The sequence below is a fragment of the Phaseolus vulgaris genome, chromosome 2, assembly GCF_051622355.1.
Source record: "Phaseolus vulgaris cultivar YP4 chromosome 2, ASM5162235v1, whole genome shotgun sequence".
Taxonomy (NCBI): domain Eukaryota; kingdom Viridiplantae; phylum Streptophyta; class Magnoliopsida; order Fabales; family Fabaceae; genus Phaseolus; species Phaseolus vulgaris.
This window is the reverse complement of record NC_143499.1, coordinates 24,367,235-24,386,198: the sequence shown is the minus strand read 5'-3', so window position 1 is coordinate 24,386,198 and position 18,964 is coordinate 24,367,235. Positions and strand designations below refer to the sequence as shown.

At 31.3% G+C, this 18,964-nt stretch overlaps 3 protein-coding genes across 3 annotated transcripts; all 3 read left to right on the top strand.

Moving 5' to 3' along the window:
* The first annotated feature begins 1,414 nt into the window (after positions 1 to 1,414).
* Positions 1,415 to 7,283, top strand: LOC137811011 (putative DNA (cytosine-5)-methyltransferase CMT1). Its single transcript, XM_068612559.1, has 21 exons — positions 1,415 to 1,683; positions 1,778 to 1,815; positions 1,907 to 2,009; positions 2,100 to 2,207; positions 2,309 to 2,428; positions 2,735 to 2,834; positions 2,950 to 3,167; positions 3,253 to 3,318; positions 3,406 to 3,666; positions 4,470 to 4,528; positions 4,615 to 4,681; positions 4,765 to 5,094; positions 5,214 to 5,282; positions 5,397 to 5,483; positions 5,596 to 5,683; positions 5,944 to 6,065; positions 6,147 to 6,248; positions 6,346 to 6,389; positions 6,475 to 6,544; positions 6,728 to 6,831; positions 6,970 to 7,283. The coding sequence occupies exons 1-21, from the start codon at positions 1,507 to 1,509 to the stop codon at positions 7,151 to 7,153; spliced, it is 2,517 nt and encodes an 838-aa protein (XP_068468660.1). The 5' UTR covers positions 1,415 to 1,506; the 3' UTR covers positions 7,154 to 7,283.
* Positions 7,284 to 10,287: 3,004 nt separating this feature from the next.
* LOC137809662 (uncharacterized) lies at positions 10,288 to 11,348 on the top strand. The gene has a single exon (XM_068610761.2). It carries the CDS (start codon positions 10,366 to 10,368, stop codon positions 11,278 to 11,280), a length of 915 nt encoding a protein of 304 aa, XP_068466862.1. The 5' UTR covers positions 10,288 to 10,365; the 3' UTR covers positions 11,281 to 11,348.
* A 4,410-nt stretch (positions 11,349 to 15,758) lies between these two features.
* Positions 15,759 to 17,358, top strand: LOC137809661 (uncharacterized). The gene has a single exon (XM_068610760.2). The coding sequence runs from the start codon at positions 16,334 to 16,336 to the stop codon at positions 17,204 to 17,206; it is 873 nt and encodes a 290-aa protein (XP_068466861.1). The 5' UTR covers positions 15,759 to 16,333; the 3' UTR covers positions 17,207 to 17,358.
* The last annotated feature ends 1,606 nt before the right edge of the window (positions 17,359 to 18,964 follow it).

Genomic DNA, 18,964 nt, shown 5'->3' with positions numbered 1-18,964 from the left:
AAAATAAGTTCATAATTATAATAAATGAGCGGAAAAATTCAAACACTTTCGACAATAAAAAATTCATTTTTTCAATATTATATTTTATTCTGAAAATTAAAGTTTAAAAAGGACAATAAAAAAGGAACAAATTCAAATAATCAATAACCGAAACATTAAAATTTAACATCTTCTTCTAATGTATAATAACTAAAAAATGAAATAAATTATTTTATAGAATATGCATAAAATTCACTTCCTTTTAAATTTCATAATAATTTCATTACTTATTAAATAAATAGAAAATAAAAAATAATCAAAATGTCTAAAATGCTTATAATTTTTTTTAAAAATTGCGCTAAAAGTATAGTCAAAATTCCTCTCCATTGTATAAAAATGCGATGTTGTTTTTCAATATATTTTGTTTAATGCTCAGTGGTATATTTATTATATTTTTTTCCGTTAATCTCAATCATTTTTTTTTATGTTTATCGACAAGTTTAGATTTTTCAATCAACGTTTAAAAAAATTGAAAATTTGTATCTATTGCAACGGTATGAGTGGATTGTACCAACCCAATCTAACTCAAAATGTATTTTTTAGGATTATGTTGAGCCATTAAATTAGACCGAGTTTTAAAATAGATAATGACTACATAATAAATAAATAAATGTATAAGTATTAATGTTCTGATATTTTAACTATAAAAATAATTTTATATTTTATTACATTAATATAATTTATGTAGATAGCATGACTATAATCACTACTTCATTAAAAAATCATTCAAAATATTTATCTTGAAATATTCTTTTGTTATAAAGTGGTAATTGTTTTTTAGTTACTTGAACTTTTGACACAATCTAATCCAACTTAATTATGATTGCATTGAGTTGTAGATAAAAAGAACATAAATTCATCTCAACCTAATTCAATTACATTTATTTGGAGTTAATTAAAGAGTATATTAGAATCAACTCATCGCGTGCCACTATATCATGATACAATTGAAATCTGAGAAAATAAATTTGCATAATTATGTAAAAAGATAAAAACTAATTGAAAGTTGAATTAGAATTAAATAAAAATAAATAAATTCAATTACAACGTTTTGCCATGTCATCTCTTCATACTCTGTTACAATATTATTTATTTTCTTTCCTTCCCGCGAACATAGAAAAAAAGGAAAAAGATGAATGAGAGAAATTTCATTACATAAATAGATAATATTTTTCTAAAACAAACGCTTCTTCCCCTTTTTTTAAAAAAAAAACTAATAAAACCAAATAAATGCAATGCAAATATTTTATCTTAGTTAATTTATTTATTTTTTATTTTATTAAATTTTCAAGCGTCTAAAGGGGGAAAATAATGACTCCAAAGTTAAAGTTCCCGCCATTGCAGCCTTTTAAAACCCTTTTCCTTGTTACATTCTTCTCTCACTTTTTATTCGCAGAATTTTAACATTTCTCTGAGTGTATCTTCAATCTTCGTTGTTTATTCTCCAACACCCGAAGCAGCGATACCATGCCTAAACGCGGAGCATCAACCCCACCTGTTGCAGAAAACGACACCGTATCGCTGCTTCCCTCCCAACGCAAGAAGGCCAAGCTCTCTTCCCCTAATCCGGTCGTCTGCTTCGTCGGAAAACCAATTCCAGTCACCGAGGCCCGTGCCAAGTGGCCCCACCGTTATCCCTCCGAGGTCTTATTCTTAACCTCTTCCGTTCAAAATTCTTTATTATAATTAATTTTGTTTGTTCTATCGGCTCATTTCTTTTTTGTATATGAATAATCAGGGAAAAAAGAAGGGTTCATCTGCTAGCATCTCAAAAGAGTTAGTGTTTTATTTCATTTTGCATTTTTCTGCTTCGTTTCTTATCCGCGAACTTCAATTTTAATGTATATAGTTGCGTTTTTCTGTGTAGGGCTACGGGTGAAGACAATGAGGTTATGTTGGCCACGTGTCATTATCGTCAGGCTAAAATAGATGGGGTTGTGTTTAACCTACATGACGATGCTTATGTCAAGGTATAAAGCTCTGTTCTTTAATTTTCTTTGTGCTATGCTTGGTGAGAGCAGAGGGTTGAAAAAAATGATATTATTGTTGAATTGTTTCAGGCTGAGGATGGTAAACCTGATTATATTGCACGGATTGTTGAGCTGTTTGCAACCGTTGATAATGGGATGTATTTTATGGCTCGGTGGTTTTATAGGGCTGAGGACACAGTAAGACTCGGTTTTTTCATGACTTGTTTTTTTTTGTTTAGTATTACTTGCACCATGTGTTAACTGGTTTAACTCATTTTGGAAGTTTTGAACAAGTGCAGGTCATAAAAAGTCACGGTGATCTCGTGGATAAGAAACGAGTGTTTTTATCTGATGTAAAAGATGAAAATCCGCTTGATTGCATTGTTTCAAAAGTCAACATTGTTAAATTAACCCCAAATGTAAGTGTTGTGCTGTTACATTGTTTCGTGCAAATGTCTGGCAATTTTGTGAATTTTGTTTAGGTGTTTGGAAAGTATTATATCAGTTTTTGGAATTGTTTTTATATGCTTCCTTTCTAGGTTATTTAAATCCATATCTTGGAAGCTCTGCCCAAGATTTCCTTTAAGCTTATATCAACAAACTTTATGGTCAAGTCTATGAATGTCTTATTGTCTGATAAGATTACTGAATTAATAGTTGATTTTATAAGACATGTGCTATACCTTTATAGTTGGTTACAAGTGTTTGAAGTTTGCATACTACAGGTAGGTTTGACTACAAAGGAAAGAAAAATTCCCCCTTGTGATTACTATTACGACATGACGTATACTTTGCCATACCTAACCTTTTCCAATGTTGTCAACGGTAAGAATGTTATGATGCTTTGTATGAAATTACCAAACCACTCACGGTCTCTATTGTTTTTGCTCTATACTTTGCTGACTTTTACCTTTTTATGTGGTTTCCTTTGATAATCCAGACACAGTTAAAAGCGAGAGCGATGCATCATCCACAATTTCTAGTGAATCTGGATCTAGTGGCTGCTTTAATGGTGCTAACCTTGCTAATGGAAAGACTATTAAAAAGAACAGTTCCAATTCATCGGAGTGGGCTTTGCTGGACTTGTATTCTGGTTGTGGAGCAATGTCCACGGGGCTTTGTTTGGGTGCATCCTTGGCTGGGGTAAAACTTGTCACGGTATGCAGAGCGGTTCTTTTGAAAAATTTGGTTTATTTGGCTGTTTTATGAGCAATTTATAATGATTTTATATTTCACTTTAAAGAGGTGGGCCGTAGACATTAATGCCCATGCATGTAAAAGTTTGAAGCAGAACCATCCTGAAACTCAGGTAAGGTTGTGTCAACATGCTTTAATTGTCATTTTTTATTGGATTTTCAATCTTGTTCTGATATTACTTTCAAAAAATAACGTTCAGGTTAGAAATGAACCTGCTGAAAACTTTTTGGCTTTAGTAAAAGCTTGGGCAAAACTTTGTGAAGAATTTTCTTTATTAGGATCAGAACGTTCAGAGTCAGGTCCAGACATGGAGGAAGATGAAATTGATGATGAAGATGTTAATGTGAAAACAGAAGAGTCAGAAGATCATTCTGACTCTGAGGATTTTGAAGTTGAAAAGTTACTCGCTGTTTGCCATGGTGATCCAAACAATGTCAAGAAATCAGGACTATATTTTAAAGTATGTTGCCTTCAAGCTTGCATAATACATTAATTGGTTTACATAATTAGTTGAATGTTGTTAGTGTTATTAGGATTGGCATATGCGCGGGAGAGTTCTTCGCTCGTCCTGTCATTCCTTAAAATTTATTTGGTGTCTAATTTTGGGAGAAATCCGTATAACAAATGAGTATCAATTAAGGTTGTAATACACACGCTTACACAATCATCCTGATGTTTATGACTTTGGTTCTTCCATATGTAGAAGGCTAAGGTAATTATTTGGTGATCTAAATTTTTAATTTCTTCAAGGCATGCAAGGAGAATTATATCTGTATTAATGCAGATATCAGTTCTTAAAATGGTGCAACATGTGCTTCACAGTATGACTATGATTATTATACTTGATGTGATAAGATATATAGACAAAAATTAATACAAATCTAGAACATGGGTATAACAAACTGCTATAATTTTTTTTTGTACAGTTTGATATAAATGATAAAATCTTTCAATAGCTTATACTCCTTTTTAAATAAGATTCAACGAATTACAGTTATTGCAATTTACTATAGCTGTTCTACTAATCAACTTAATGAAGTTCTTAAAATTTGATACTTAAATTGGAATTCTCATCTTATGAGCCGAGGTACCAATAGCACCTTTAGAAGTAAACTTAAACAATTAGTTGTCAAGGAGTGACTTTAGGTTTTGATTTTACTGGAATATCAGGTGTTAATTTAGCCTCTTTTATTTATTTTCCTGTGCAATGAATAAGTTTCAGTTAATGATCAATCGGTCTGACATCTGTTTTAAATCACTCAGGTGCGTTGGATGGGTTATGATTCAAGTTACGACACATGGGAGCCAATAGATGGATTGAGGTAAATTCCTTCTTATCTGCTATCTGTTACATAACACTTTACACCAAATCTCTGCAGAATTATGACTCTGATCTTGTTTTTGCCAGTGATTGCAAGGATGTTTTGAAGAATTTTGTGACAAAAGGGTACAAGAAGAAGTTATTGCCTCTTCCTGTAAGATTCTCCAAATTTGGCCTACAGGCTACTGGTTAACTTGTGATGTTTATTCAATTGATTTTGCATTTAACTTTTTTCAGGGCGATGCTAATTTTATTTGTGGAGGACCTCCATGTCAAGGAGTAAGCGGTTTCAACCGCTTCAGGAACGCAGAAGCTCCGTTAGAGGATATAAAAAATAAGCAGTTGATTGTTTACATGGATATTATTGATTTTCTGAAGCCAAAATATATCCTCATGGAGAATGTCGTTGACATTTTGAAGTTTTCGGGTGGTTATCTGGGCCGTTATGCTATTGGTCGACTTGTGGCTATGAATTATCAAGCAAGAATGGGCATGATGGCAGCAGGGTCTTACGGCCTTCCACAATTTCGTATGCGTGTTTTTCTTTGGGGTGCTCGTCCTACTGAGGTAAAATTATTATTGCTTGTGCTTATATAATTTTTTGCTGTTGTTGTGGTGGCATAACTTCAATGTTGTATGGAAGTTAGCTGACTTGATTACACTTTTTTTTCTCCTTTGATGGGTAGAAATTGCCTCCATATCCGTTACCAACTCATGAGGTCGTGTCAAGAGGTTTCGTACCCACTGAGTTTGAAGTAAGGACAATAGATTTAGATGTGTTTTCTCCATCTTCCTTGAAAGGCATTGTCTTCTATGTTAATCTAACTAAGTTTGAAGTGGAAGCATTAATAGTTGTCATTACAATGCAGGAAATTACAGTTACTTATAATAATAAGGAAACCTGTAAGTTGGGTGAAGCTCTCCTACTTGAGGATGCAATATCAGATCTTCCACCTGTATGTCTATATGTTTATTTTGTTCTGAAGTACATGAGTTAATTAAATTTGTTGGATTGATGTGAGTTTTGAATCTTGATCACATTTTTTTCTTAATTCTCAACTCAACCAGGTTACAAATTATGAGAAGCAGGATGAAATGAATTATGGAACCAAGGCTCGTACTGAGTTTCAAAAGTATATTAGATTGAAGAAAAGTGGTACGTTTTTATATGTGTCTGCCATTTAAAGCATGTTAATATTATTTATACTTTGTTTTAAGGTCCTTGGCCTTTATCTGCTTACTAATTATCTGTGTTCTTATTTAAGACATGGTTGGATATTCTTTTGGTCTGTATTTGCTTTTGGTTGACTCATTGACTGTAGTTTAGTAGGGTAATAGTATTTGGCACATCGCTCTCAATTACATAATCCCACTTTACATTATAGATATTGACATTACAAGTCTTTTGTTTTGAAGAGATGGTAGGTGGTAATATGGGTACTGCTCAAAGCATGGCAAGTAGGATACTGTATGATCATCGTCCTCTGGAATTGAACAAAGATGATTATGACAGAGTTTGCCGGATTCCCCAGAAGAAGGTTCATAACTTGACATTATGTGTTGTTAGAAAATTTATTTTGGTTTATTCTAATTTTATTGGTTCTTGGTAACTTTTATAGGGTGCAAACTTCAGAGATCTACCTGGAGTACTTGTTAAGGACAATAAAGTTGAATGGGATCCATCGATTGAAAGAGTGAAGCTAGATTCTGGGAAGCCTTTGGTACTAGGCCATTGTCTTATTTTCCGTAGGAACTTTGACACTGGTTCTTTGTTGAATACCTATCTCTAATACATATTTATTTTATGTTCATGCATAGGTTCCGGATTATGCAATGACATTCGTTCGTGGAACCTCTTCTAAGTAAGTATATGCAAAGTGATTGATTATATTACGTATTTAGTTGTCTGTATCAGAATTTCTGATATAACTTGCTGACAAAACACAGACCATTTGGTCGTTTGTGGTGGGACGAGATTGTGCCAACAGTGGTGACAAGGGCTGAGCCTCACAACCAGGTTATTACTTTCATTATCTACATTATTTGAACAAATGCAGATTTTTTTTGGATTAATTATATTGCATTTGATGTAATAATCAAAATCATGGTTCCATCTTAGCCATTTGAAATGGTTATGTGAATAGTAGTTTTTTCAATTCTTTTGTATGCATCGTTGAATTCGAATGTTACTTTATGTCAGGTCATTCTTCATCCAGCACAAAATCGAGTACTAACTATCAGAGAGAATGCAAGATTACAAGGGTTTCCCGATTGTTATAAACTTTGTGGGCCTATTAAGGAGAGGTAAGATTTAGCAAGGTTCAAAATCTCTTTGATATATTCCTGATGTAGTCATATATTACTCCATTGATTGAGTATTCTTTCTCTTTCATCACCATAAGTTATAACTAACTTGGTTGCAATATTATTCTGGTTCTACAGATACACACAAGTTGGAAATGCTGTTGCTGTTCCTGTAGCTCTTGCAATGGGATACACGTTTGGTTTGGCCTGTCAGGGATTGTCTGATGATAAACCTTTGGCAACCCTTCCCTTTAAGTATCCAAATTGTCTTGTCCGTTCATCTTTTGCCAAAACTGAGGATAATGACGAAGAATCAAGTTAAGAGTTGAGATTGTTTCTTTTTCCCAATGTAAGTGTGAGTGTACACTAGAAGAGCAAATTTGTACACTTATCATTGTATATTCAAAATCAAAATGTTTTTAAATTAATGAAACTTGACATCATTTAATCAACATTGTTATTACCTAATCTTATTAAATTTGGTGTACCTTGGCACTGTAGCTCTTCACAGTTATAAGATTGAAATAATAAATATTGTAATTAAATAATAAACCTTTAACACATTTATGTAAATCAGACTTATTAAATTCAGAATGAAAATATGTGGTTTAAGTAATAATCATCATCAGATACGGGATGCATTTAAGCTCAATAACAACCTTTATGTAAGTAATCTTTGGAAATACTTATAAATCATAATCTTGAAAAAGTAAAGTAATTATTTCTACAATAATGATATAATAGTCTAAAGTTTATAAAAACAATAAGACAATATACACAACAATTAAATGTTGACAAGAATATTAAAATAATTATAAAATAAATATTTTTAAAAAATTAAAAATATTACTTGAATATATATTGTTTTAAATTGAAGTATTTTTTTAAAAATAAGTTATTTACAGAGACTTTATTATATAATGTGTGAAAATTAGATTTCCAAAATTATTAAATTAAGATTAGTAAAAATTCAAATTATTTAGTAAAAATAATTATCTCTTAATGATAGATGATAGTAAAATGTTATTATATTAATATTTAAATATCATAAACATACTTAAATTTATAATAAATATTAATTAAAAGTTATAATATAAAATGATATTATTAATATTGGAATATCATAAACATATTTAAAATAATAATAAAATGCTAATTAAAATTTATAATATATATGAATAATATTTAATTTCAAATGTAAGTATATTAAAATAGTAACAATAAAAATAATAAATATTTATAAAATATAAAAGTATTAGTAATTTATTACTAAGTAAAGTAATAATATTACAATCTAAGATCTAAAAATAGTAAAGTTGATCAGAAAAAGGAAATGAATATGATGGAAAATATAAATAATAATAATAATAATAAATTTAATTTAAAAAATAAAGTAATATTATACATACCAAAACATGAAAAAGTAATATTTATATCTAGTGGTAGATATCCATTGCCACCAAGTCTGGTAAATATTGATTGATGTTAAGCTAGTAATATACTATATTAAAGTTGATAAGAAGCTTTACTATTTAACATTCTATATCTTAATTAATGAAATCACATGAGTTTTAATGAAGGGGTGGCTGATGAGACGTGCATTGTAGTATAAACTACTAACATATAATAAGGGTGACAGAAATAACTAGTCAATATTTAAAAATATAAAATGACAATAATGGTTTTAGTTTTAGGTTTGATTGATTAGGTCAAGAATCAAAGTCACATGTTAGTCAATGGACATTACATTTTGGATCATAATTGATATGAATGATTAGTTACATCACATGCACCTTAGGTATTCTATAGTGCATATTTTGTCATATAGAGTATGCTAATGAAAATGTTTTATATGTTATACCCATTAAAAACATAACTAAAATGAAGATATGTTTTGTATGTTAGAAAAAATTGAAATCCACCCTATCCACATGGGGACAATATTGGTGTGTTTTAGGCAGTTATTCATTCTAAGTTGATACCAATCTTTCTCAACTTGGAATATTTGATGAAAAAGAGACCTTTAATGTTATTTTTCAGTTTAAAATGATTAAAACAGGATAATATTGATAACTAGAAATTACAACAAATGATAGAAATTATGGTTGAAATAGTCACAAAATACAACATTTTTGCTTTGGCCTAAGAATAAATCACATAATTTCTGACATTGCTTAGTGACATGATATTCAAGAAATGCTGACAACATAAGGTGCAACCTTCATTCAAAATATGTAGTCTAGTCCCTTGAAACGTGTATACTTTTTCTTATTATTTAATTTCAAAGCAAGTTTTATCAGTTAATTTAAATGTTTTACTGATCAGTTCAGTTCAACTCACAAATATTCAAGATATATGAAAATCTTATGGACAAGAAAAAAAATATTAATTGTACATAAATGTTATGTAAAATATACACCAGGAATAAAATTAAGTGCATTCTAAAGGATTATTAAGTGTTAAATTTATAAATTTGTTAAGGAAAAACTAGAGAAATATCAGTATATTGCAAGACTAAGATAATAACTTTCAATGATTCAAAACAACTGTAATTACAGTAACACGAGCAAATGAATATTTTATTCAACAGTTATTGACAAAAAGTCCTTACTGCTATAAACTACAATTTGCCAGAGAACATTATTCTTAAATACATTGCTTTTCAAACATAATGTTGTTTAAGCTAAATGTTCCGCAGAAGAAAAAAACCAATAAAGAGAAATCAATTTCTCTAGTGTATTATGTCTCCTATTCTTGATAAAAACCCACTAGCCACACCATTTCCAAGTACCAGAAATTATTAATGCTGTAATGCTTTTCATGATGCTAACACATCTATTTCTAAGGTAGAAGAAGTGTCATTGTTGAGTGTCCTTTTTTGTCTCCCAGTAACACTAAATGCAGACATCACAACTCAGCTAAAAAAAATGATTATGACAATTGAACAAAACATTACTCATATGTCCTCTAATAACCTAGATTCCAGGACTACAGTAGAAACTTTAGGCTACAACCACTAGTTTGAGTTGGTGAGAATTATTAAATCTATTCATTTCTTATCTTTGAAATAGAACATGAATTGACAAGATAGGATGATAGCAGAACACACACAGTGATAGTTTGAAAATATCTTATATTATTAAATTGTGGCCAAGAAGATGAAATTATTGATGGCTTAGAGGGAGCACAAGCCAGTAATTCACTGTATTCATTGTTTAGGACATTGTGTTTATCACAGTTATAAAATTCTATCTTGCTCATCCCATGACCATGGAGATTAAAAAAATGGACACAACACAGCTGCCAAATTTCTGACCCTAAATGTCAGAAAGTCATATGAAAGTTTGGATGACTCACATTGCCATCACATGTACACATCACATAATTAACCTTCATAAACATGGTACCATGTTTAGTTTCCCCAAATCATGGTCCTTTAAATAGATTCAACAAAGACTAGTTGCCATTCAAGCAATCAAGCATCTTGTGTTAGCTATAGCAGCAACACCCTTCTAGCAAACACTGAAATAAAGTATGGAAGACATTTCTAAATATCCTTATGTACATCAACCTGTAAGATCCATTAGTTTTCCCACTAGAGCACACTCAGTTTCTCAGAGAGTTGAAGCACTTCTAAACCACCTAAAACATCATCATTCTCAACCTGTCTCAAGCACTACAGGTTTAGAGGCAGAAACAATTCTGAGTGACTTAGTTGTGCTTGCTGAGGTGTACAACTGCTCTGAGGAGCTCTTCCATTCTCCACAGTCCCAACAAGCTCTTCTACGCTACCAAGATGGGAAACTAGTAGAAGAAGCATTATGTGGCTCAGTCACATTACTAGACACATGTGAGTCTGCAAGGGATTTGTTGTTGGTTCTAAAGGAACACATGCAAAACCTTCATTCAACAGTACGTAGAAGAAAGGGAGATTCCAACATTGAAAGCAACATTTCTTCTCTTGATATCTTCAAGAAGAAGGCAAAGAAGACAATTTCTAAACAACTTGTTCAACTAAAGAGAATGCAAAATAAGGTTAATTCCTTTTCTTTACTGGATCAAGATCAACAACTAGCATTTTTGGCTAGAGTTCTAAGAGAATCAAACACCATCACCATCTCTGTATTACATTCTATATTAGTATTTTTGTCCATGCCAACATTTGGAACAAAAGGGCCCTCCTCCTTGATCTCAAAGTTGAAGACCACTGTTTTGTTCTCTTCACAGAAGGAACAGAAGAACACAAATGGGGTTGCAGATCTCCACAATGTTTTGTGCTCCCTCTTTGGAAGAGAAAAAAATGGTGATTCCAGTGGTGGATTTCAAAGGGCACTAGGAGTGTTGGAGACGTTAAATGTTGATATTGAAGCTCTTGAGGGTGGATTAGATTGCATATTTAGATGTTTAGTGAAAAATAGAGTTTCTTTTCTGAATATGTTAGTTCATTAAAGAGTAATAATGGACTTAAAGTATCTATTTGTAAATATAACCATTCCAATATATTGTTACTATCTAAAATAATGCTAACCATTCCAATAATGTTAACAGAGGTAGAAAATCTTAATGACTAAGTTGGAATTTATCCACTTAAATTATTCATGAATATTTAGAATATCTTTGTCATTCTTTGTAAGGTTGAAACTCAAGGTATTATGTAAGATATTTGAGTCAAGTTATATTTAGACCTGAAAAGTGTTTTTTTAATTATCTAATATTTAATTAAAGTTTCAAATGCAATAATGCTTCTTGAGAATGAAATGTATGGATTTTTAATGTGAATTGATTAAACTAGTTGTAAAATTTATATCACTATCACGATTAATATGTAATCTTGAAGCAATATGTACAGTGTTACCTTTAAAACCAATTTAGTTAAAAAGACTATACTTTCTCTAATAAATTCACCATCCCACTATAGAATATCCACATGCCTTTGTTCCTTTTTCACCAAAAACATTAAGATTATTTAGTGAATTTTGTTTTTTTCCCCTCCATTTTGATAATTTCTTCATATAGCCTCTCATTAAAAAAAAAAGAACATATTATTCTGTATGTTTAATGTTTTGAAAAAAAATGTGTAAGAATTTTTTTTTTTCTTTAGGATTTTGTTATTTGGAAGTTGTCGTGACCAAATAATCTATAATATATTTTGAAATTTTGTTGGTGTTAAAAATTATATATCCTAGGTAACAAATATTACATTTGAGATAACAGAATAGGTAGTTATAAGCATAAAAGTTGTAAAGACATTATTTAGGTAACACCTCATTTTTATGACATCAAAGAATTTCATAAAAAAAATTTAAAATGTTATTTACAATAATTAAAAATTGGATTAAACTCAATCTTACAAAAATTAGTTCATAAATTGATGCTTGCACTCTCATTAAGATATGTTCTAAATAACTCTGATATTATATTAAGAAGTTGACTCTAAGCTTAATTCAACTCGTAAGATTTATATCCACTTATACTATGAAATATCCTTATCTCTAATTGATGTAAGATTCCCAACAATAACTTTTATAACTTTTATGTTTAGAACTACGAAACATATTATTTGGAGTGGATAATAACAACAAATTTTCAAAATATATTTGAAATTATTCCATCAAGACAAACTTCCCAATAATAAAATAAGAAGAAAAAAACCCTCTTATGTACATATAAAAAGACAAGGATATTTAAGGTAGCTTTTTGCTTCGTAACCCACCTCATGACCCTAATCAAGGTGATAAGATCAAGCACAAAGTTTTCTTAATGATTTTCTCATGTCTTTTCTCAAAATATGCTTTACTGCAAAAAAAATGAATCTGTTGTTCCTTAAAAGAATAAATTCTTTTTTAAATTGGTGCCTTGTTTTTAAAGTTTTTTTCATAGCTTTGTTTTTGCATTAAGAAACTTGGCTCAGTCTCTTATGCTATCAAAATATTGAGCTGAAACAGTTGAAAATTTCTCTTTGCCTTTTTTAAAATAAATCTGTTCACTTTATTTTCAATATGTTCTTTTTATAACAACTTTTTAACTGTTTTTTAAATTTAAAAGTCTGTTATAAATCGTTTCTTATATAAAGAGACACATCTCATTTGAAAAGAATGCTGATGAGCAATCAAGTTTTAAAACAGAGATTAAAAGTTCTTCAGTGAGTTGAAAAAGATTTGCACGTGTTATTGAAAGAGTTTCCAAAAGAAATCAAAGTGTGCTTGTTCTTGTGTGCCCTAAGCTTGGTGGAGGTGTTGTCACTAGTGTGTTGCAAATCAATTCTATTGGTTTTTTCAGTTTCCTGCATTCCGTGTATTCGATTCCATCATTCTTGTCTCTATAACAGTGTTTGTAAGACACTTCTTGATTGTGTTTCTTGAAGTGTTGGTAGTGCTGAAATTGTATTTTTCAGCTTGGTATGCCTTGTTCTTGTAGGGTTCAAGAAACTTAAGGTTGTGTAATTGATTTGTACTTTTTTTAGTGAATTTCACCTTGGGTAAGGTGAGACTAGATGTAGTTGTATTGAGTGAACCAATATAAATGTGTGGTGTTCAATCTCTCTTAATCTTTGCACTCATTTACGGTTTCTTGTGTTGATTTGCTAGAAAATAAACTTGTTCAATTAAAATTGAATCTGTTCTTTCTGAGTCTGTTCATACTGTTCTTTATATTCTGAAAACTGATCTAAATAACTTGTAGTTAACTGAGTGTCTGCTTTGGTTGTATTAGAAGTAAATCTCTCTGTTAAAACAAAGCCAATTAAGTGCCACGTTCTATTCAAGTGTATGGTTTAATATTCAAAGATAGTCTCTTGATTCAACTCTTAGTTTTCATCTTTGCATATTAATGTGATACATTGCTTGCTGCTTAATTCTCTTATCTGGAAAACATATAACTGAAACACTGTCTTGATAAACTAAGCAGAAAAATAAATTTGTTATTTCCAAAATAAATCGATTCTTTTGCTCTATATTGTTAAAAACCCTTGAAAATTTTATAAGCTCAATTCACCCTCCTTACTCTTGAACTTAGACATTAATAAACCCAACAATATTGTCTTTATAGGGGGTGTAGGAAGAGAGAGTCCATGAACTTTTGTCTCGAGTGAGCCTTAAGGGGATCAGATTAAGCATAAACCTTTTCTTCCTCTACCCCATTATTCCTAACTACACTCCTTTTTTTATTAGAAAAAGACAAAAATACTCTCCTTCACTCTATCACATCTTCGTCGCTGTCATTATTGCTATCAATGCTGCTATCATCGCTGTTAGTACGCCATCAACATTGCACCTTTGTTCTCCACTATACTTTTTTTGAGAGGAAGAAGAAAAAGAAAGATAGCTTATTCTAGAAAACTTGTTCTGAAAACTTTCATATAAGTTATGGAAAACATGTTTTGAAAAACTCCTTTTGGAATACATTTCATGTCCTGGAAAACTTGTTCCAAAAAGTCCGTTTCAAAAAATATATGTTCTGCCAATTGCAGAAACCTTATTCCAAAAGATTTTTTGGAACAGATAATCTGGAAATCACTTTTACAAAGAGTATAATTGTTATTTAAAAATTATGGTGTTGCAGTTAGATATTATAGGAGTGCAAGCGCTTCGTATCTATCATCTGTGCCTGGCCTGAGCCCAACTTGTTGCACCCAATATGTTTCAGCTGATTCTCCTTACACTATATTATTTCAGATTCATACCCAACATGTTCATGTAAAATTACTATAATACTCTTAATGAAGTAGAAACTAGATTACATATAAATGCACCCTACACCCAGAAGCCAAGAAACCTAGCAATCTGGAATCTGGATACTCATATTCAGAATTCAAATACTCCTTCCGGATATAGATATTGGGAATTCATTTTTTACTTCTGGACGTGTGTACTCAGAACTTTAACTTTAATTTGAGAATGAAATTACCTTACGTATTTTTATATCTAGAGATATTGACATTGTCTTCTAGATTCATGTATCTGTAAGCCTATATCCAAGCTTTCAAATATCATAATCCAGGAACAACTCACCTCAAAAATGACGAAAACAAGATACAATGTGTTTTCTTATCTCAAAACAATATGTCCCGCAGCTAAGAGTGTTTCCTCCATCACCACACCAACATTGCACCAACACCAACTCCTCTCCACCTAAAACAGACACCAAGTTCCTATGCAGCCTTTTTCAAAAAAAAGAAAAAAAAAGCAAAATTGGATTTAAAAAGTTATGTTGAGTGTACATAAAAAAATATATGGTACGGGGAGAAATTGCCATATATTTCTTGGACCACATCCCATTCATTCTGGAATGGGCTTTCCGGAGCCCGTTTAGGAATGTACGAAAGGTAACCTAAAAACATGTGAGTCGCAAAAAAAGAAACTTACCTGACCTGACAGAATAAAAGAGACTTTCAGGCCATTTTTTTCAGAAACAGAAAAATAATTTCTTTACAGGCTAAAAAATCCCATTTGTTGTAAGAAGGTCATCTACATATATTATTATGTAGCTCTACAATTTGTGACATAAGTTAATTTTAAAATATATTCTCAATCCAGAAATTCAAAAATAATTCTCCAAAAATAAAAATAAAAAGAAACTTGGTACAGAACTAAAACTATATAAAATACTAAATAAAATAAAATAAAACCATACTTCATTTCCATGTTCATTGTTTTATGGGAGATGTATTTGGTTATCTTGAAGAACCTGCGTGGAAGAGATGGACAAGATGTGTTCGGATTCTACTCTGTTGTCTTCATGACTGAAAAAATGTTTGGGAAAAGAAGATTATACTTATTATGAGACAGGAGGTGCACTGGTCTGGTATGTTTTTGTTTCTTCCCAACAATTAACATTAACATTGGGACCGTAGGATACTCGTTCTTTGAATGTACCACAACTCCACAAGATTTCTCAATAAATGCAAATATAGGAATCATATTCTTCTTTTGTTTAAAACATAATGAGTAAATTGGTAAGATCAAGCAAGGGGACATAAGTTGTTACTAGCCATTCATGCACCCATAAAATAACCCATCATTTTGTTCTCCAAATTGTAATCAATATCATATTTTATGTAACTCTTGTTGCATCCAACAAGATCTGCAAATCATCGATCCAAGAGCCATTTATTACATCATTTTTTAGTGTTATGTCTTTTCCTTCAGACAAGCCCAAGAGGCAAACTGGGTGATGAGTAATGAGGTTTTCTGATTGCCAACACTGGGAGGACATGCCAGTTATGCAAAACAAACCCATTTCAATACTATTTTGTTCTGTATTATATCACCAATAATAGTGCATAATGTTTGGCAGAGATGTGACAAACTCACCTAATGAGAAGGAAACACATGCTACTACCACTTGCTCACATTCATCATCAGAGGTTAGCTGTGCTGCCTATTTTTTTTAATAACAGATAGAAATCATGAACTGCACCTATATATATAGAGTGAGGGATTTGGTGATAGCAGAAAAACATTGAGCTTCCTTTGTAAAAGAAAAGAATACAAAAAGAGTAACCATGGCAAACAAGTTCCATGTTCGCTCAAATAGTTTCCCTACTGGATCTCATCCTAGCATCAGTAGAGTGGAGGAAGAGCTAAGCAAGCTCAAAACTTGGGAAGCCACTTCCACGTCCACCTCAAAATCAATTGGCACTGGCTTGTCCTTGCTATCAGATTTGTATATTTTCTTGGAAGATCTTCTCAACATGGCTTCAACCCAAAAGCTTATTTCTAACCATCAAGGTGAGAAATGCATAGAAGAGCTTCTGGATGGTTCAGTGAGAGTTTTGGATATCTGTGACATCACAAGGGACACCTTGTTACAAATTAAGGAAAATGTTCAAGCCCTTCATTCTGCTCTTAGAAGGAGAAAGGGGGATTCAAGCATTGAAAGAGTTGTAGCCGAATATAGTTTATTCTCAAAGAAGATGAAGAAGAATGCCAAGAAGTTGATCACAACTTTAAAGCAGATGGAGAGTAAATTTGGTGTATCTCCACTCTTGGATCAAGACCAACAACTCTCTGCTTTGACTAGAGTGCTTAGGGAAGTGATTGTAATGAACATGTCTATCTTCCAGTCCCTTCTAGCTTTCTTGGTTGTGCCTGCTCCAAAGTCAAAGGGAACCAAATGGCTATTGCTAGCAAAATTAATGCACAAGGGAGTGATAACATGTGAAGAGAACACAGAAGATTCCAACGAGTTGCAGTGTGTGGAAGCATCTTTAAGCAGCCTTCTAAGTGAAGGTACGAATGTTGCAAGGATGCAAGTTGCACATGAAAGATTGGAAGCTTTGGAGAATGGCATTGAAAGCATAGAAAATGGTTTGGAGTGCTTATTTAGGCGCATGGTTAAAACAAGAGCCTGCCTTTTAAACATCATGACTCAATAGAGATTAGACAGTGTTCAATCTTGTCCAAAATCCTGGAAAGTATCCAAGTTTTTGGAATCCATTGAGGATTGAAAAGTTTTGCCTCATCAATTTTGTACATCTATACAACTCAATAGTTAAACAATCAAATACAACTGAATGTTTATACTCTATATTTCGATATATTTTTTCTTAAAGTCACCTTTTTCCTAGAGAAAATATTCCTTTACATTTATCATGTTTCTATGAATGAGCATTATAATTTACTTGTTAGAGACTACTGGCATAAATACTAGGAAATCTTTACTAGGAAATCAGAGCTCAAGACACTAAGGATTATGGGTTTCTGTCATGTATGTGTAATTCAACTTGACCAACTTTCCCATTTCTATACATTGGGACAACATGACTTGCTCTCGCACTCCAAATGCACTAATAGTCAGCTTAATCAACTTCAATGTTGTCGAAGATTATCTTGGCATCATTAATCACATAAATTTTTAAGTTAAAAAAATGCTAAAGATTAAGATAGAAAAATTGAGGAACACATGCTAAAGAACAAAAACAGATAATGGAAAAGCTGACTGCTCTAATTATTTCCACTGTGCAAAGTTAGCCTCAATTAGTCCATACAGTAATGGCAGGTAACTCATGCTAAAGAAATAATAATTTGTGTCCTGCTTACTAGATTCTACAAAAATTGTTCTTAGACAAATTATTTCACATGATAATAATAAGAAATAACGTTCCTACAACTGAGTTAACACCCCAAGAATTTAGAAATTAAAAATTCATGTAGGGTAAAGTCACCATCCTTTCCTTATCAGTTAAAAATTCATATTTATTGTTGTTTGTTATAAAAGCTATAAAACTGCCAAACTCATACCATACATTGACAAGTAATTACATGTTTATCAGAATAATGAAAATGTGTCGTATAGATTCTTACACTAAAACCAATAAAGGTACTTCTTAAACCAATTTCAATATATATTGATTTTCATTATCAAATCATCAATGAAAGAAATATAAGAGATTGTATTCTAACTATGGAGAAATGCAATTCTACAGACAGTAAGACAGTAAAACGAGAATATCTTGGCATTAATTATCTATGAACTTTTCTGCAGTATACCAATAACACTCTATTGTATTTTGATTACATATTGATGAATGTTTAGACAATTAACCAACTAATTTAAAGTTAAAGTCATATAAGTAGACCATTAAGACTCATCCAGATAAAAGCTTATTAAAATAGTATAAATAGGTGACAATGAAAAAAAGTTGAGATGGAAAAAATGAACTTTCTTTTGGTTGTGCTAGGTGTTAATATGTCATCTGTAGCATCAGTGAAAGAGTTTAGCAAGTGAGTGCTGATAAATATATACAATATTATAGTATTTGGACTCCAAATTTTGGAGACACCATTCATGTATTTATACCTGTCTATCATTTTTTGAGTAAGTGAATGAAACAAAGCACAGTTCAGGTGAAAAAACTGTGATTTTTTTATGAGTAAACCATCAATTTAGTTTTTAAAATTGTAATACTACATCAAATTAGTCTTTGAAATTAATAAATAAAACAATAGTCTATAAAATTCTAGAACTGCTCCAATCTTTTTTGCCTTTGTTCTATAAATATTTTGTTTTCTTATAAACATTCTCTCCTCAGTAGCTTGTATAAGACATTAACAAAAGTTCTGCTTAGAAAAAGTCTTATTTTCTTTTAGAGAAGAGATCTTTTACTCAAACAAAGATGCCCATTTTTTCTGCA

What these genes read in the sequence shown, in the direction of transcription:
- LOC137811011 (XM_068612559.1), top strand. Translation starts at nt 1,507, where the DNA reads ATGCCTAAACGCGGAGCATCAACCCCACCTGTTGCAGAAAACGACACC. An exon ending in ATGACGATGCTTATGTCAAG is followed by an intron (nt 2,010 to 2,099) that starts GTATAAAGCTCT and finishes GAATTGTTTCAG; the next exon opens with GCTGAGGATGGTAAACCTGA. An exon ending in TTGTTAAATTAACCCCAAAT is followed by an intron (nt 2,429 to 2,734) that starts GTAAGTGTTGTG and finishes TGCATACTACAG; the next exon opens with GTAGGTTTGACTACAAAGGA.
- LOC137809662 (XM_068610761.2), top strand. Translation starts at nt 10,366, where the DNA reads ATGGAAGACATTTCTAAATATCCTTATGTACATCAACCTGTAAGATCC.
- LOC137809661 (XM_068610760.2), top strand. Translation starts at nt 16,334, where the DNA reads ATGGCAAACAAGTTCCATGTTCGCTCAAATAGTTTCCCTACTGGATCT.